The 19,468-nt window shown below is 34.6% G+C and overlaps 1 protein-coding gene across 4 annotated transcripts in view; it reads right to left on the bottom strand.

Annotated features, from left to right (window-relative positions):
• LOC143073482 (dual specificity protein phosphatase 3-like) overlaps positions 1-19,181 on the bottom strand; it is a 28,105-nt gene extending 8,924 nt beyond the window's left edge. Inside the window, exons 1-5 of one of the 4 annotated variants that reach the window (XM_076249065.1) lie at positions 19,123-19,181; positions 17,852-17,956; positions 7,200-7,311; positions 6,394-6,605; positions 299-796 (exon numbers count right to left, since the gene is read on the bottom strand). In XM_076249065.1, the coding sequence (XP_076105180.1) occupies positions 567-796; positions 6,394-6,605; positions 7,200-7,311; positions 17,852-17,956; positions 19,123-19,153 (690 nt within the window). In that variant the 5' untranslated portion in view covers positions 19,154-19,181 and the 3' untranslated portion in view covers positions 299-566. Of the gene's footprint in view, positions 1-298; positions 797-6,393; positions 6,606-7,199; positions 7,312-17,851; positions 17,957-19,122 lie in introns of those variants that run through there. The other 3 variants (XM_076249066.1, XR_012977512.1, XM_076249063.1) reach the window with 3 other exon arrangements.
• Positions 19,182-19,468: the final 287 nt, after the last annotated feature.

The raw sequence follows: 19,468 nt of genomic DNA, 5'->3' as shown, positions 1-19,468 counted from the left end.
TTCAAGCAATACTGATGAGTCTTAAAGTAACGAAATCGAAGGAAAACGGGTCATTTTAAGCCATTTCACTGAGGGAAAAAATCGGCGGGAGGCTGCACCTCAAAACCCCCCTCTCTAGGGGCCTTAATCGGCGGTCCCAAACCCCTGCCTCCCCTGAAATCGATCCCTAGTTACGGCCCTGGAATGTGTGTTTCTAATTACAACAAGACATTACTGCCAATCAACATGATAGTTTTATAATAATTAGGAGAGGGTTTTTCGATGATTTTACCATAAGTTCAGAAAAGCATAATAAATGCAGGGTGTCAATTTTATTGATCGACATCTTGGTGTAAGACAGAAAGATTATAATGTTGTACATTTGTAACTTTCCACAAATTTATTTTGAGATATTGACTTTTAAATGCAACTTCATCTTCTCATTTTTATATGCATATGTTAACTCAATTTAAAATTTGCGCAGGAAATATTGCAAAGACATTCCAATGAGAGTATATGTGTGTCCATTATGGCTTTTCTGTTTATACATTGTTGGCACAATCTAACGTAATACACAACGCTACTTATTATGTTTCGTCATTTTCTTCAACTTGGTCTAGGTCAGAACAATGTCCATATAGTTCTCTTTCAAGCATACACAACTGTTCTACAAATCCTGAATTTGGGCATATTTTTCTATTTGATCTTGCTTCAACAATGGCGTCCCAAAGATGGAATTTTTGCTTCATCATCATATACGCAATTGCTACAGTTGGGGACCGGCGGTACCCAGAGTGACAATGAACTAATACTTTGCCTGAAAGAAAAAATACCATCATTTAAATCATGTAAGTTTGTGTATGTCGATAATATAAAAATGGAAAAGAATTGGTCTTTATTTTTAAAGAAGTGTGGCAGTCTGCATATAGTGCAAAACATAAACTTTATCTTCGTATCTATTTATGATAATTTAACATTAGTAAACTATTGCAATGTTGCTTATATATAGATATAAAGAAGATGTGGTAAGAGTGCCAATGAGACAACTCTCCATCATAATTTGAAAAAATAAACCATTATACATCAAAGTACGTTTTATATATAGAATGAAATTCATAACAGTGTAGCTATGGCCATTCATTGACTGGGGAAAATTAGGTGAACGTTCGTCTGTAATGCCCACTGCTCACGACGTACTTATCACAGAAATTTAAACTGTGAGGTCACCAAAGGTTCTAAACGCCTAAATAGAATAATTAAAAATACTAATCAGGAATAACCTTTGTAATTTGAAAATAAATAAAAATGGCCTACAACACGGAGTCTTGGCTCACACCGAACAGCAAGCTATAAAGGTTGAATACTTAAAATTCTTTACTTGATTTTTTGTTATGGTTTGACCATCAATTTTCCTAATATGATATCGCACGTTCTTTCAGATTATTTTTTTTACTTAATTGGCTTTAAAAGTTACAATGCATGATGTCGTCTGTTTATGTAGTTCATATGTGTTTTTCGTTTCTCGTTGGTTTTCCCGTTTGAATGGTTTTACACTAGTAGTTTTGGGGCCCTCTATAACTTGCTGTTCGGTGTGAGCCAAGGCTCCGTGTTGCAGGTCGTACCTTGACCTTTAATGGTTTACTTTTATGAATTATAACTTGGGAGGAGAGTTGTCTCATTGGCACTCATACCACATCTTCCTATATCTATCTATATCTATACATTTTTTTTTTCAACAAAAGAATACATCACAAGAATATAAGTTTTGTAAGAAACGTGAGAAATTGTGTTGGACTTGAAGATAAGGCAAAGTGACAAATATCTGAAAGAATGAATCGTTTTATGGTATTAAACAAAGAAATCAAATGATTTTTTAATTATCCAGAACTCTTCACAAACAAAACCCACATGTATACGCATTGAATAAATAGTAGGCCATTCTTAAATGATCACACCGTAGAAGTAGTTGTGCTCTTAATCAATGAGATATTTTGTGAATTAACCCCATCAACTTAATAGTTTTTTTTACAATGGATAAACCTATTTTTTTTATTATTATTAAATAATATCATCTCTGAACATTATTATTCTTATAAATGACACGGTTGTATGTGATGATTATAATAAATATTTAAAACAAATTCCTTTCAAGCTTTGTAAAAAGAAAGTTTCATTTTATGTATCGGAATGTGTAACAAGTGAATATTTCAATCCCCACTGGAAGGCCTCTGACAGACTGGGTGAGCATAAAATCATAGCCGTTGACAAACAAGTTACAACCTACAAACGTTTTACTGTCGACCACACTGTTATGCAATTAATTCTATCTATCGCCATGCACAGTGCTCGACGTGCTAGACCATTCGACCACCTAGATTCTACGAAAATAAAGCTTTCAGTGGCCGGGTGTTACCTTTCCTCGTCAGTTTTAATCTAGCGTCGTAACACAGTATATATATATTGTTGAGTTAGATTGCTGACAAATAATAAATACATTGTGTATGTAAATAATAATATAACATCTACACACGCTTAAAAAACACGTGTCTCATGTCTATCTCTAGATTCACCTTCCGTGACAAGGTAACACTACGACTATTGAAGTTATATTTTTATATAGCGGATGTGGTCGAGTGGTCTAGAGCGCTGGACATGAGGCTAAGCGATTGGTGCTGTAGTGTATCAAAGGTGTGAGTTCGAATCCCGCTGAGGGACGGACAAAAATTTGTCAGTATAAAATCTAACTCTAACACTGTTTGGTATAATTTTCAGACTTATATATATATATATATATATATATATATATATATATATATATATATAATGAGACAACTCTCCATCATAATTTGTAAAAATAAACCATTATACATCAAAGTACGTTTTATATAGATATATATCTATATATATATATCTATCTATATATATATATATATATATATATAGATAATTTGTAAAAATAAACCATTATACATCAAAGTACGTTTTATATAGATATATATCTATATATATATATATATATATATATATATATAGATATATATATATAGATATATAGATATATAAAACGTACTTTGATGTATAATGGTTTATTTTTACAAATTATGATGGAGAACGGACTGCACTAAAAAACTTACGATCTAACAACAATATCGTCATTAAACCTGCAGACAAAGGCAGTGCAGTGGTGGTCATGGATAAATCTGCCTATATTCAAGAGGCTGAACGACAACTTGGCGATGCAAGGTTCTACCAAAAACTAGACTCTAATCCTACAACATCTTTTAGCAGAGAAATTACTGATAGTTTGGTAGAAATGCATGACGATGGTTTCATCGATGACAAAACTCTTGAATATTTGAAACCAGAAAATCCAAAACCGGGCAGATTTTATCTTTTACCTAAAATTCATAAGGCCAATAACCCAGGAAGACCTATAGTTTCAGCGAACGGTCATCCAACGGAAAAAATATCGGAATTTGTTGACTTCCATCTTCGTCAACATGTTGAAGACTTACCATCTCACATCAAAGATACAACCGATTATCTAAGAAAAATGCAGGCCTTAAATCCACTCCCCTCCGACACGACTCTTGTTTCCATGGATGTCACCTCCCTCTACACTAATATTCCACATGCAGATGGCATCGATGCATGTAAAGAAGTTTGGAATTCCAGACCAGTGAAATATCCACCTACCGAATGCCTGGTCAAAATGCTCACGCTGGTACTTAAGAAAAACAACTTCACTTTTGATGGAGATCATTATTTGCAAGTAAATGGAACTGCCATGGGCACCAAAATGGCTCCGTCATATGCCAACATATTTATGGGCAAATTAGAGAAACAACTCCTTGAAACTTCCATCGAAAAACCGCTTTCCTGGTTTAGATTTATAGATGATGTGGATATGAAATGGAATAAAAGCGACGAGGATTTAGATACTTTTATCACTCATGCCAACAACATACATCCTAGTATCAAATTTACTCATGAGAAGTCCAAATCCAAAATCGCCTTCCTCGATACTTCAAGTTCGCTCACAGAGGGCATCATATCTACAGATTTATATTCTAAACCCACTGACACTCATCAATATTTGTCCCCTAAAAGTTGCCATCCTGCTCATCTTACCAAGAGCATTCCATACAGTCAGGCACTTAGAGTCAAGCGAATATGTTCCAACACAGAAACAACTAAAAGACAACTACGTCAACTTGAAACTCGCTTGAAGAAAAGGGGCTACAAACACAGAAATATCAAAAAAAGCTTTCAGAAAGCGGAATCAATTCCCAGGCCGAGTGAACTATTGGAATACAAAGTTAAAAAGAAAAATAAAAGGACTCCATGTGTTCTTACTTACCACCCATCTCTCAAAAACAGCTTTGGTGTCATTCGTGAGCATTGGAAATCAGTTGAAAAGAATTCCAAACTATCCAAGATTTTTCCCGAGCCTCCAATGATAGCTTTTAGGCAACCTAGTAGTCTGCGGAACCTGCTGGTGCGGGCTGAAGTGTCTGATAATAGAAGTACTTCTGGAGAATGTCGTTCGTGTGAAGAAAAACGCTGCAAATGCTGCCTACAGATGCAGCATTCATCAACATTTCACAGTAAGGCAACCGAAAACAACTATAAGATATTTTGCAATGTTACCTGCAAAAGTATGAATGTTATTTACATACTAGAATGTTCGGTTTGTGGCCTCCAATATGTTGGTGAGTCAAAGCAGCCTTTCCACAAACGCCTCAATGGCCATAGGAGTGATATCTCTAAGAAGCCACTTCTCCCAGTTTCTCAGCACGTCACAAACCTGATGACTTTAACCGCATGAAAATTCTAGTGATTGAACAGAATATTCACTGGAGTGATGCCCAGCGACAGGTTCGGGAAAGCTTTTGGATAAAGGAACTTAATATACATCATCCAAACGGCATCAATAAGAAATACTAGCGTTTTTGTTTTTTTCACTCATTTTTATTGTTAATATACACAGTCACGTATATTGATTTATAGTGTTTTGTTTATATTATGATATTCAGGCTTTTGGATTAAAATCAATCGACCAAAACTTACCTGTATTATTACTGATCTATTTTTACACCTTATACATTATGTATCAGTATTGTTAAAACTTGTGACACTTGAAGAAGGCCATTTGTTGAGCCGAAATATTTGTCAGCACGATTTAATAACAACATTTTCGTATTATAACATCTTATATCAGTACCGTTGTGCAAATCTTTAGACTGATATAATTTTTTCCTTATCTGCATAGTATCGCCTATTCTAGACGATCCGGTACATAGTAAATTTGCTGGTTGGTCGTTTTTTATAGACTTTTATATATATATATATATATAAAACGTACTTTGATGTATAATGGTTTATTTTTACAAATTATGATGGAGAGTTGCTCATTATATATATATATATATATATATATATAAGTCTGAAAATTACTCCAAACAGTGTTAGAGTTAGATTTTCTACTGACAATTTTTTTGTTCGTCCCTCAGCGGGATTCGAACTCACACCTTTGATACACTACAGCACCAATCGCTTAGCCTCATGTCCAGCGCTCTAGACCACTCGACCACATCCGCTATATAAAAATATAACTTCAATAGTCGTAGTGTTACCTTGTCACGGAAGGCTAATCTAGAGATAGACATGAGACACGTGTTTTTTTAAGCGTGTGTAGATGTTATATTATTATTTTTATACACAATGTATTTTTCATTTGTCAGTAATCTAACTCAACAATTTTTATATATCATATGGGATCATGATGAATTTCATTATACAGTCACTAGAAATAAGTATATCATACAAACAAGTCTAAACAAGTGACAAACCATACAATATATATGCCCACTGGATCTCAGAGTGATAGAGATACATGGTTAATACAAATATTTATATAAGTCTGAAAATTACTCCAAACAGTGTTAGAGTTAGATTTTCTACTGACAATTTTTTTGTTCGTCCCTCAGCGGGATTCGAACTCACACCTTTGATACACTACAGCACCAATCGCTTAGCCTCATGTCCAGCGCTCATGTATACTGTGTTACGACGCTAGATTAAAACTGACGAGGAAAGGTAACACCCGGCCACTGAAAGCTTTATTTTCGTAGAAGCTAGGTGGTCGAATGGTCTAGCACGTCGAGCACTGTGCATGGCGATTTGGTGCCACGATATATCAGTGGCATGAGTTCGAATCCGAGCCAGGGAAGAAGAAAAAAATCTTAAATATAGAATTATACCAACTTGAATTTGCCATGCATGAAATAAAACTCAAAAGCATCATACAGCCATGACAGCAGTGAACTATATGCTCCTAAACCATTAGAATCGTGTGAAAAACACAACGCCTATAAGTTCAAATGTCAAAGAGCAAGATCATCAACTACATACCATTTTGTCTCATAGCATTATCTATTATACCAGAAGTGTACTCGAGATGTTGTTTAATATCGTAATCTTCTTCGTCATACATCTCCACTTCAGAATAGGTTATTGCAGTGTTGGTGTAATATTCACTTCTGGTTTCTGAATCGTCTATTGCTAGATTTAGTATATGTGTTATTCCTCGATATTGTAGTCCTTGTAAATCTCTTGCGAAGTGTCTGTAAAATGTTTTAATGATTAAGGTTCAATATGTATATATGTTAGTTCATGCATTATTATTGTTTGTTAAATTTATTGTACTATTATGCCTCATGTGAGGCCTTTAGTAAAATAAAAAAAGTTTCAAAAAGTTTCAAGTTTCAACAAATAGACATCAATTATTGTAAAGTCTGAAATTATTGCAAGGTTTTTATCACTGCGAAAAACACGACCGGGTAAGTACCACCACAGACTCGCAATCTGATATCGGATACATATAACTGTATGCAGATTTCCTGATATCGCAATAATTAATTTCTCATTATTTTCCATCTTTAAAAAATAGCAATAATTTCTTAATTTACAGTACGTGTTTGTTAACGAAATGATATATTGTCAAGTATTCAAACTGAATCAACGAAGTTCAAAAAAAAAAAAATATTTTGTTTTCTTGGTGTATATATAATTTTTTATTTTATTTTTTTTTTTTTTTTTTTTTTTTATTTTTATTTTTTTTTTTTTTTTTTTATAAACAGACCTAATTATAAATAGAAATTATTTTAATATTTGTTTTTTTTAGTCATAATGATTACTTATGGTATATTTACACTTACACATTTCCGACATATATACTTGGAAAAACTTCATCCACGTCGTTTTTGAGGTGTTTGTTGTCTTGGAGAAAATGTCGTATTTTATAAAACAGTTTCACGTCATAATGTTCTTCTGAAATTAAAGAAAATATTATAATTATTTACGCTTTCGTGTGATTATCATAGCTCATTGATAATAAGGAAATTTCGTACATTCTGTTCTAGTGTAAAATTATGTTGTTTAGTATATAGATCAAGCTTAAAATCAAAGCAGCTGATCATCGAGTGATACGGTGCTTTTTGTCCGCAATTCGCTTTTTGTCCGCTTTTGCTTTTTGTCCGATAATTTTGCTTTTTGTCCGAAACTTTTGCTTTTTGTCCGTTGCTTTTTGTCCGTTTTGCCTTTTGTCCGATTATTTTGCTTTTTGTCCGAAACTTTTGCTTTTTGTCCGTTGCTTTTTGTCCGTTTTGCCTTTTGTCCGATTATTTTGCTTTTTGTCCGAAACTTTTGCTTTTTGTCCGTTGCTTTTTGTCCGTTTTGCTTTTTGTCCGATACTTTTGCTTTATGTCCGATATAAAATGTGTATATTTTTGGCAGGTTTCATTTTGAACTTCAAAATACCATGTCCTTTTAGGAGTTAAATACAGACCATACTCACATTATAAATGATTTGTACATGAAATTTCATGTCTTTTACAATATATCGCATTACCTCTAAAATGGCTCGAAGCACTAATATCCTAGACCCGTAGGTGTTGGTCAACAGAGGGCAAGGGGAATACTCTTGTATATCCCTAAGTCTAAAAAACAACTATTGAAAGCTGGCTAAACTAAGACATACTCCAGGTAGGCCATTATACCAGAAGAAGAGGTAGTCAAACCCTTATAAATGGCTTATAGCACTTATGTCCTGGATCTACACGAGTTTATCAGCAACGAATTAAAAGGGGCATGAGTTTCGCCGGTATATCACGAAGTAAAAATAAACCTCATTATTGCCAGCTCTTCAAACTAAGAGATTCTCCACGTTGGCCATTATACCAGAGGTATAGGTAGGCAGTGCCTCTTAAATGGTCCATGGGCCATGGCACTTATGTCCTCGACCCGTACGAGTTGGTCAGAAGAGGGTAAGGGGAATACTCTAGTATATCACACAGTCCACCAAAAATAGTGACGGCTGCCCAAACTAAGACATTTTTAGGTGCGCCCTTATACTAGATGTTGGAGTAGTCATTCTCTTAAAAATGGCTCATAGCACTTATGCTATAGACCCGAACGAGTTTGTCAACAATGAGTTAAAAGGGGGATGAATTAGCCCGGTATATAACGAAGTTGAAATAAACTGTTGCCCGCTGGCTAAACTAAGAAATTATCCACGCGGGCCATAATATGAGAGGTAGAGGAAGGGATTGCCTCTATAAAATGACCATGAGCACGTATGACCTAGACCCGTACGAGTTAGTCAGCAAAGTGTAAGGTTGGTACCCTAGTATATAATAAAGTCGAACTAAACTATTGCTGGATGGCTAAGAGATTCTCCGCGTGGGCCATGATACCAGAGGTAGAGGTTGTCATTGCCTCTAAAATGGCCTAAATCACTTATTCCCTAGAGAAGTACGCGGTTTCATCAAAGGGTTTTAAAGGGAGTTGGAACCTCTGTTTACAAAGAAGTCGAAATAAATTATTGCCGGCTTGCTTAAGTACGAGATTCTCCAAGTTGGCCATTAATCCTAGGTTAAATGTGTGCATTGCCTTTTAAATGGCTGATAAAACTAACGCCCTAGACCTGTACGAGTTTGTCAGCAAAAGGTTAAAGGGGGGATGCGATGCCTCTTTTTACAACGAAAATATAAATTAAGCCGACTGGCCTAACTAAGAGATTCTATACTCGGGGTATTATATCAGAGGATGAGGTAGGCATTACCTCTAACATAGCCATAACACGTATGTCCCAGACCCGTGTAAGTTAATCAGCAAAGGGTAAGGGGGGTACCTAAGTATATCACAAAGTCGAAATAAACTATTGCTGGCTGGCTAAACGAAGAGATTCTCCACATGGGCCATGATACCAGAGGTAGAAGTGGCCATAGCCTCAAAAATTGCCACTTATGCCGTAGACCCGTACCAGTGCTTCAGCAAAGTGTTAAAAGGGGGAGGTGGTATCTATGTTTACAACGAAGTCGAAATGAATTATTGCCGGCTGGCCAAACAAAGAAATTCTCAACATAGGCCATTATAACAAAGGTAGTGGTGGACATTGCATCTAAAATGGCCCATACTTCTTATTCCATTGATCTGTACGAGTTTGTCAGCAAAGGGTAAGGAGGGTACCCTGGTATATAACAAAGTCGAAATAAACTATTGCCGGATGGCCAAAAATAAAAGATGATCCACGTTTATCATGATACCAGAGGTAGAGGTGGGCCTTGCCTTTTAAAATGGTTTATAGCACTTATGCCAGCAAAAGGAAAGGAGGGTATTCTAGTATATCGCAAAGTCGTTATGAAATATTGCCGGCTGTTCAAACTACGAGATTCACCACATGGGCCATGCTACCAGAGGTATAGGTGGTCATTGCCTTTAAAATAGCCTATAGCACTTATATGGCATATACCCGTACGAGTTTGTCAGTAAAGAGCTAAAATGAGGAGGTGGTACCTCTGTTCACATTAAAGTCAAAATAACTGTAGCCGGTAGGCCAAACTCCGGGATTCTCTACGTGGATCATTATACCAGAGGTAGAGGTTTATTTCGACTTCGTTGTAAACAAAGGTAACACCTTTTATTTTTAACCCCTTGCAGGCAAAATCGTACAGGTCTTTGGAATTAGTGTTATATGCCATTTTAAAGGCAATTACCATATCTATCTCTGGTAAAATGGCCTACGTGGAGAACCTCTTAGTTTGGCCAGCCGGCAATACTTTATTTCGACTTTGTTGTAAACAGAGGTACCATCTCCCCCTTTTGATTCATTATTGTCAAACTCGTACGGGTCTAGGGCATAAGTGCTATAAGAAATTTGTATGGCAATGCCCTCCTCTATCTCTGGTAAAATGGCCTACGTGGAGAATCTTTTAGTTTGGCCAGCCGGCAATTATTAAAGTGTATTTCGACTTCGTTGCAAACAGAGGTACCACCTTACCCTTTTAATTCATTGTTGTCAAACTCGAACGGGTCTTGGGCCTAAGTGATCTGTGCCTTTTTTTAAGGCAATGCCTACTTCTACCTCTGGCATCATACCCCACGTGGAGAATCTCTTGGCCAGCCGGCAATTGTTTATTTCGACTTTTTTATATACCAAGGTACTTCCCTAACCCTTTGCTGACTTACTCGCTGGCTTATCCCTTATTGTAAGTAAGTAAGTTCAATAAATATAAATATTTATATCTAATGAGGCTTTTCCCAGGATGCAATTGCTCGTAGACTGTATACAGTTGACCAAATAATCCACAAATTCCGCAAAAGGATCTTTTAATTATAGGCCATGTCCATTTAGACATTAAGCAACAAAAGCCCAGCATGACCGATGCATTTGTCTTTAACATCTCCGATATTAATTCCACGTGGCCTTCCAATTGACATGAGTGTCCATTGGTGTTCATTGTTAAACCTTTGGAGCTATATCAGTTTGTGTGGAAATTAAGAGCACGATGACCTTCCCTTGGTGATAACAACATGACCAACAACCATATCGTGTGTTACCAAAAGCCGTCAGCGATAGTCACACCGACAATTTGCTACCTTCGTGGACAAAAGCCTGGCTTTTCGCTGGATCCTAATTAACATCTAGTGTTGTCACTACCATTTGCTGTAGAGATTTAGTTGCACAACATAACAGAAACATTCTTTGTAAATACTCTATGTTGATATTTTGACATTTGGATGGTTCATATACCAATTGTAGCCGAAAAATGATAATGAAACATTTCTGTTTAATATCGATCTATTGTTGGAATTGTAAATTTTCATATTCAATTTTTGTTTGTTTAAAGATGACCATTTTAAATAAAGATTTTAATTTTTTAAAAAGCAAGTGTTAGACTTGTGCTTTTATTGCCACTCAGTTCATATAACCTGTCATTTTAGTCGAGCCTGTAACTTTTGTTGCAGAAAGCTCGACATATGAATAGTGATCCGGCGGCGGCGTAAATTAACTTCTGAAAAGCTTAATATTTTAGAAGGTGGAAGAATTGGATGCTTCATACTCTGTATATAGATGCCTCATGTTACGAAGTTTCTGTCAGTCACATGTCCAATGTCCTTGACCTCATTTTCATGGTTCAGTGATCACTTGAAAAAAAAGTTCAGAATTTTTGTAATTTTGAATTCTCTCTTATTATAAGTAATAGGATAACTATATTTGGTATGTGCGTACCTTGCAAGGTACTCATGCCCGTCAGACAGTTTTCACTTGACCTCGACTTCATTTCGTGGATCGGTGAACAAAGGTTAGAATAAGTTTTGGTGGCCAAGTCCTCATCTCAGATACTATAAGCAACAGGGCTAGTATATTCGGTGTATGGAAGGACTGTAAGGTGTACATGTCCAACTGGCAGGTGTCATCTGACCTTGACCTCATTTTCACGGTTCAGTGGTTATAGTTAAATTTTTCTGTCTTGGTCTGTTTTTCTCATACTTTATGCAATGAGTCTACAATATTTGTTGTATGGAATGATTGTAAGGTGTACATGTCTAGCGGGAAGATATCATCTGACCTTGACCTCATTTTCATGGTTCAGAAGTCAAAGTTCAGTTTTTGAGTTTTGGTCTTTTTATCTAATATTATATGCCAAAGGTCACTATATTTGGTGCATGAAAATATCTTATGATCTATATATAAGTCTCCCAGGTTTTATTTGACCATGACCTCAATTTCACGGTTCATTGCACAGTGTTAAGTTTTTGTGTTTTGGTCTGTTTTTCTTAAACTATAAGTAATAGGTCAAGTATATTTGTTGTATCGAAGAATTGTTAGCTGTTCATGTCTGCCTGGTATGGTTCGTCTGACCTTTACCTCATTTTCATAATTCATTTGGTCTTTGTTTAGCTATCTTGGTTAATGTTAAGTTTATGTGGCAGTTGTAATAAATCTTTATACTTAAGGCTATCAACATAATATTAATGATGAGTAAAGTAGGCGAGACATTTCAGTGTGTGCACTCTTGTTTAAATGTGCTTATTTATCTGAGTCCTGGAGTGCATTCCAGTGGCTTTCATTCGTTTACTTTTGTGTAAATTTTATACAGATCAGTATTTTTTCAAATGTTTTACCAATATTTTAGCTGCATATAACATCTTGAACACTCAGAACAGCAAAACAAAATTTAGATTTCAGAAATAAATAGCCTTTAGTCATCGACGAATAGCCGATGATTTCAAGAGTTGTTTCCGTTAAAGGATGATTCCCTTTTTTTTGTGCAATACTTGCTCTTTCGGAGGCTCGAGGGTAATTTCAGCAAAAATTTTATCATTTTTGTTTTCATTACAAATTTTATTTATTACACTATTAGTTATAACTTTATGAATTGGCTCAAAAATCAACCCAAAAAAAATGAATGATTTTGGCCTCAGATTTATTTTTCAAATGTTTATATCACTGTAAAAGCTCCAAATTGTCTCCCTTTAGTGCAATAATGACATTTTGTTTTGGCATTAGAATTAAAATGTCTTTTTCAACTCATCGGTGACCTACAAATATTTTTCAAATATGCTTTACGTAAACTAAACAGTTGTAAAATTAAATCGATTTCTGTAATTTAGTTCTTTTTTTTATTTCGATATATATATCTCTCTATTTCTCCTATTAGTTCAACTTAAAAAAAAGTACCTTAACAAAAATGGTTGCTTCTTTCGAGGGCAGATTGTGAGCTTAAGTGAACGATAACCCCATGTTTTTATTTGATTTTTCTATTTAGTATATGATAAAAGTTCATCTATAGAAAAACAAGCAAAATCCTACATGTATATTTAAAAAATAATGGATTAATACCCTCCAGTCCCCTTAACGACAAAAAAAAATAAATAGAACATAACGTTTAAGTATCACCTACAGTATTTTACAACCTCCATTGGTGATACATTATATGTATTTCTGCTGTTGTTTTATATAAGTTATTGTCCTGAATAAACATCTTTATGCGTTTTTGCGTTTTTGCGTTTCAGTTTTTATTGTGAAATTTCTTCAATCAGCCAAGACAAACTTTAAATTTCGCCTTAACGATGTTTTCGCGAGAAATCCATGTATTATTATCGAATTACTACATTTAATCATTGTCTAGTGCCCTAAAATGAGATTTTCCGAGACGCTGGGTTTGAAATGGGATACCCTATTTAATTTAAACAATATTTGCAATCTTTTCAAAAAGATGCAGATGGGAATTTTCGTTCCTTATGAAAGTGTTCGCAAGGAGTTAAATTATAAACTCCTTATAGGATTATCAAAAAGCAACTATTAAGGACCCCCTTGGAATAAAGATCTTCCAAAACAACGTGTTCGAGAGTTTGAGTTTAATACATGACTTTTTAAAACTTAATGGACGGAGCAGGATTATCTTACTCTTCCAGTTAACCATACATCATCACAGTTGCATTGGTTCTTGTTGCTCAGATTTTAAATTTCAATGATTTCGTCCGAGACCACAATTGTCGTCCCTTGATTTTCGTTATTAGTCCCTAGTGATAACAGTGGGTTACTTGCCAATACTTTTTATACCCCTTCCAAATTTATTTCTCCTTGTTTAATGCCTCACATTGTAAGTAAGGGGGGGGGGGGGGGTGAAATTACACTGTAAAAAAATTTGGGTCCAGAATTTTACAGGAAAGTAGTGATTTGGTCCAGTTGAAAAAGGTTAAAAATTAGCACTTCGGAAGCTGTCAAAAGATTTCAAGACACCCTAAACACAAAATTGTCCATATTTTGAGTTAGACGCGATGAAGTTTTCTATAATTTTGATATAATTTGTCCCAAAATTAGTACAACACACTGTAAAAGTTTCATTGAGAAAGCGCAGGTGGGATTTTTTAAATTTTCATTTATGTTCTAAAAGAAATGCACTACGAATTAATTGTGTTCTCGGACCATTTGTTTTGTGGACTGTTGTGTATCTTGTTTTTCATTCAGCTGCGGCTTTGTTGGTTTGTTTCAACCCTTTTTAGTGTGATTATCCTTTGGTACACTTTGCCTCTCTCTTATATATGATATCGCAATAATTATATATATGTAAGCGTTCATATACATTTATATGGATACAATATTGAATTAAAATAGATATAATAATTAGATGAGTGAAAAAAAGAAAATGAAGTAATAATTGTACGTGTGAGGAGTTGGCATTCTTATAAAAAAGAAGATGTGGTATTATTGCAAATGAGACAACTATCCACAAAAGACCAAAATGACACAGACATTAACAGCATTAGGTCACCGTACGGCCTTCAACAATGAGGAAAGCCCATACAGCATAGTCAGCTATAAAAGGCCCCGATAAGACAATGTAAAACAATTCAAACGAGAAAACTAACGGCCTTATTTATGTCAAAAAAATAAATGAAAAAACAAATATGTAACACATAAACAAACGACAACCACTGAATATACAGGCTCCTGACTTGGTACAGGCACATACATAAATAATGTGGCGAGGTTAAAGTCTTTTACACTAGAAATATTTTAGATCTTGTTATATAGACTAATTCTTATTCATTCTGGTCGTAAGTTAGTCTGTCATCCTCAAACGTGTGAGCAATGGTGTACGTACACCAATTTGTAGAATACATGGGATATTCAAAGACTTAAACGAACGTTAAGTCTCAGAGGCATGACTTTTTATTAGTTGTTAGTGGCTTTGAAATAGCTGTCAGATAACTGCGAGTACTCTCAGATCTGTTCATTGTGACTTTTTGTGTCGGGATGTATAAGTACCCGGCCACGTCCACTTGTATTTGTGTCTATCTGATGAGTTAAGCCTTTTTCAACTGATTTTTATAGTTCGTTCTTATGTTGTACTGTTATACCACTGTCCCAGGTTAGGGGGAGGGTTGGGATCCCGCTAATATGTTTAACTCCGGCACATTATTTAAATCTGTGCCTGTCCCAAGTCAGGAGCCTGTAATTCAGTGGTTGTCGTTTGTTTATGTGTTACATATTTATTTTTCGTTCATTTTTTTACTTAAATAAGGCCGTTAGTTTTCTCGTTTGAATTGTTTTACATTGTCTTATCGGGGCCTTTATAGCTGACTATGCGGTATGGGCTTTGCTCATTGTTGAAGGTCGTACGGTGACCTATAGTTGTTAATGTTTGTGTCATTTTGGTCTTTTGTGGATAGTTGTCTCATTGGCAATCATACCACATCTTCTTTTTTATATGCTCGAAACTTTAGAATAGTTTAGAAATTTATCAAATCAAATAATCCTTGAGTGATGGTTTCGTTATTGAAATTCTAAATTGATGTTTAACTGCGCTAAATATTATATATGATAATCATACGAATAAGTCAGGAACGGAGTTTCAATCTGTAATTCCATAGTTGTTGTTTGTTTCTGTATTTGTTTGTCGTATAGTGTTTTGTAAATCAATGGTTTTCTCGTTTGAATATTTTTATCATTATGTTAAATGGTGTCGGCGTTTGCTACATGTGGAAGTGCACACATTTACGACATGTTATTGCTTAAACGCACAGTTTCTTCTTCCCGCTAATAATATATAGTCACCATTTGCACTTATATGCGAATGGCCGATTGACAGTCGCTCCAAAATATTTTGCAACATTTCAGTTAAAAAAAAACTTTTTTAAGTCTGGTAATATTTTCGTCATATTTCCAACAACTTTATTTTTCTTAAACATTACAAATATTACAAATATAACAAACAAACAAACTTCATTTTTGGAACACTATCACAAAGTTTACGTAATACATGTGTAGCTATTTATTTAGATAAACTGTATTAATCCATACATTTCGGAATTATTTAGCAACTATATCCAAATGACGAGGAAGTTCGAGGTTATTGTGTAATACGATTAAGGAAACTTTGGTTAACACAACAGCATTTTCAACAAAGTAGTTTATTTTTGTTTGACAAACTCGAAAAGAGGGGGAAAAGTAATAAAATGGTTACTTAAGCATTTACTTAATTTCTATCACGAAAAAGATGCGTTTAATATTTTAGATACAGATACAATATAGTGCATTCGTAAATGTAAAACACTTTTTAATAGAAAATTTAAAAGAGATACATCAACAGTGTTTATTTTAGAATTGCTCAAGTCTGTAGGGCTTATTCCCGATTGTCCCACTTTTTTTTTTAAATTAAGAGCTCATATTGTCCCACATGAAAAGTTCTGACTGGTCCACATTATTTTATGAGGCGAAATGTTCTTATCCCTTGTTAGATTGTCTCTATGGTTTTGTTTCAGATATATAAGCCAAAATCTACATTTTATGCGATGCTCTTCTTTTAGACATTGCGGCCATCTTAATTATTGGGCGGGGTCATCGGATACTTTTTTGAAACTAAATACCCTAAGGATGATTTTGGCCATGTTTGCTTTAATTTTGCCAGTAGTTTCAGAAGAGAAGATTTTTGTAAAAATTAATGACGACGACGAATAATGAGAAAATGAGAAAAGCTCACTTAGTCCTATGGTCCAGGTGAGCTAAAAAGCAAAACGGACAAAAAGCAACGGACAAAAAGCAAAAGTGTCGGACAAAAAGCAAAATTATCGGACAAAAAGCAAAACGGACAAAAAGCAACGGACAAAAAGCAAAAGTATCGGACAAAAAGCAAAATTATCGGACAAAAAGCAAAACGGACAAAAAGCAACGGACAAAAAGCAAAAGAATCGGACAAAAAGCAAAATAATCGGACAAAAAGCAAAAGCGGACAAAAAGCAAATCGCGGACAAAAAGCACCGTATCAATCGAGCAATGTGTAGCGGTAGTCTCGATCAAAAACTGTGGATTAATCACTATTATTAGTTATTTGAATAATAGAAATCGTTACCCCCAGAAAACCACCCTGGACCCTTCTATGAAATGCATGTTAACATGATTATCAAGATCACCATATCCTTCCTTTTCCCAAATATAAGATATCTCGATCGTCAGCATTGATTTAGTTTTATCATCTTTCTTCAATATCAGTAAGAACTTGTTTGTCCAGATGGTGTTAAAAGTAGTTCATCTAAAGAATTACTAGCCTGTCAAAACTAAGGTTGTGAGTTCGAACCTAATAAAATTGAGAATGGCATGTTTCAGGTGCGTTTTACTCCGATTTCAATTTACTAGGATTATGAAAAAAATCTGGTATGAATGCCAATGAGACAACTCTCCACAAGACCAAATTGACACAGAATTTAACAACTACATGTCACAGAACAGCCTTCAACAAAGAGCAATATTCATACCGCATAAAAGCTTAAAAGGGCACCGCAATCACTAAGGTAAAACGATTCAAACGAGAAAATTAACGGCCTAACTACCGGTAATGAATAAACTATGAACGAAAAACATATATATAACAGTCACAAACGGCAACCACTGACTTAGGACATGCATATACATACAGAATGTGGTGGGGTTAAACATGTTGTCATATACAAAAAAGGTCATTGTGTTCACGTTTATCTTCCTTTTTAATATTTAAAAACAATCTCAGAGCATCTTACTTACCATGTTTCTTTCTCTGTTGGTGTGTATTGAAAAATTGTTGTTTGAATCCTACTCTTTTCTTGAAGCCACCCTTTTGGTTCGAGTCTTTCCTTTCTTCCAACATTCCTACAAAACACATGTATTCATTTGTTAAACATTAGACGATAAAAAGTTCTGCATACAGGCTACCATGAATTTGAATCCAATGAAATCATCAAACGGTGGAAGACTAGATCCTTGAATAATTTGAGAATATTATTTCAGAAAAATAAAGAAATATGTAGTTTTCCTAGTTTAAATGTAACAAAATTATTGAAAGGAGTCGGGGGGCTATAATGGCCTTGTGTGGACCCAGATTTACAAAGTAACAAAACTTTAAACTGAGCATATGTTTCTATATGTCCCAATTCAAATGCATTGGTCGTCCAAAAAAAGAGGGTTCAAACCCCTGGAACCCTCAATCCCCTCTGGATCCGCCATTGATGTGTATCTGACACACAATATATAGCTCCATTTTGGATAGATTTTTTTTCGTTCAAGAATTTTCTTCATTTTCATTTTTACAGAAAACCCAAGCTTTTACAATGGCTTTAACGATTGCAGTTCTTGGATATTTTGCGATGCTTTATGTTAGTCACATTTTAAACCTAAAAATGCACATCAGTACCTATTTGAAATCCAACTGTCTGTGCATTCAATGTCAATCCACCAACTATAAACAATACTCTGATTATGAGAGGAGATAGAAGCTATGACTTTTTTACAAGGGTCCTCGGTGAAATAAAACAAGGAAGAGTTCGTCATTTCTCTTTAATAACAATTATATGTATAGGTCTGCCACTAACAACAAATTCCCCCAAAATCCTAAAAAAAAAAAAGATTAAAAAAAAGGTAATGCTTATCAATTTTCCTGACAGCTTTTTAAACAAGTATTTTGTAGACATTGACCTCCCCTATTCATCAGTTCCCGGTTCGATTATTGTAATAACGGTTAAAATCCTTGATTATAATAAAAATCAGCCGGTGCAATACAAATCCAAAGTATAAATGAAAACAAAATCGTGTTGTCCTACAATCTAATATCGATGATATCAAGGATTTGTATAGTCTTACTATACAAATCCTTGATGATATCATGATTTTCGGAATAAATTAGTGTTCCTATATTTCAATAAATTTTGATGACATATCTACACATCAACCATTCAGAGACTTATTATATCTCATTTATGAATAATTTCTCTAATATTTGACATATGAACTAAGACTGAAATGCTTATAATATTACTTACCCGAAGATTCCATTGTATACAATATGTACATATGAAATGGGATTTATTCAATCTATAAATAGTTATGATCATAATACTATCGATTATTTTGTTTAGATATTTCGGATAATCTGTTTGTATTTGATCTACACGTATCTGTAAATAGTTTCTACTACAAGTAATTGAATGTGTGTTTTATTATTTTGCCAATTATAGTTGTAGGCCTATAGACCAATATAGTTTTAATTTTTAAAATATCAATCAATAGGACAGGACCGAAAGATAAGTTTGTAAGCTGGTCGAATGTGATTAATATGCTGTATGTCGGGAACATATTACTTGTAATAAAAGTCTGGGTTTTCTTTAT

Source organism: Mytilus galloprovincialis, chromosome 4, assembly GCF_965363235.1.
Source record: "Mytilus galloprovincialis chromosome 4, xbMytGall1.hap1.1, whole genome shotgun sequence".
In the NCBI taxonomy this organism is placed as follows: Eukaryota; Metazoa; Mollusca; class Bivalvia; order Mytilida; family Mytilidae; genus Mytilus; species Mytilus galloprovincialis.
Note: the sequence above shows the minus strand (reverse complement) of the source record. Positions and strands in the feature narration are given on the sequence as shown.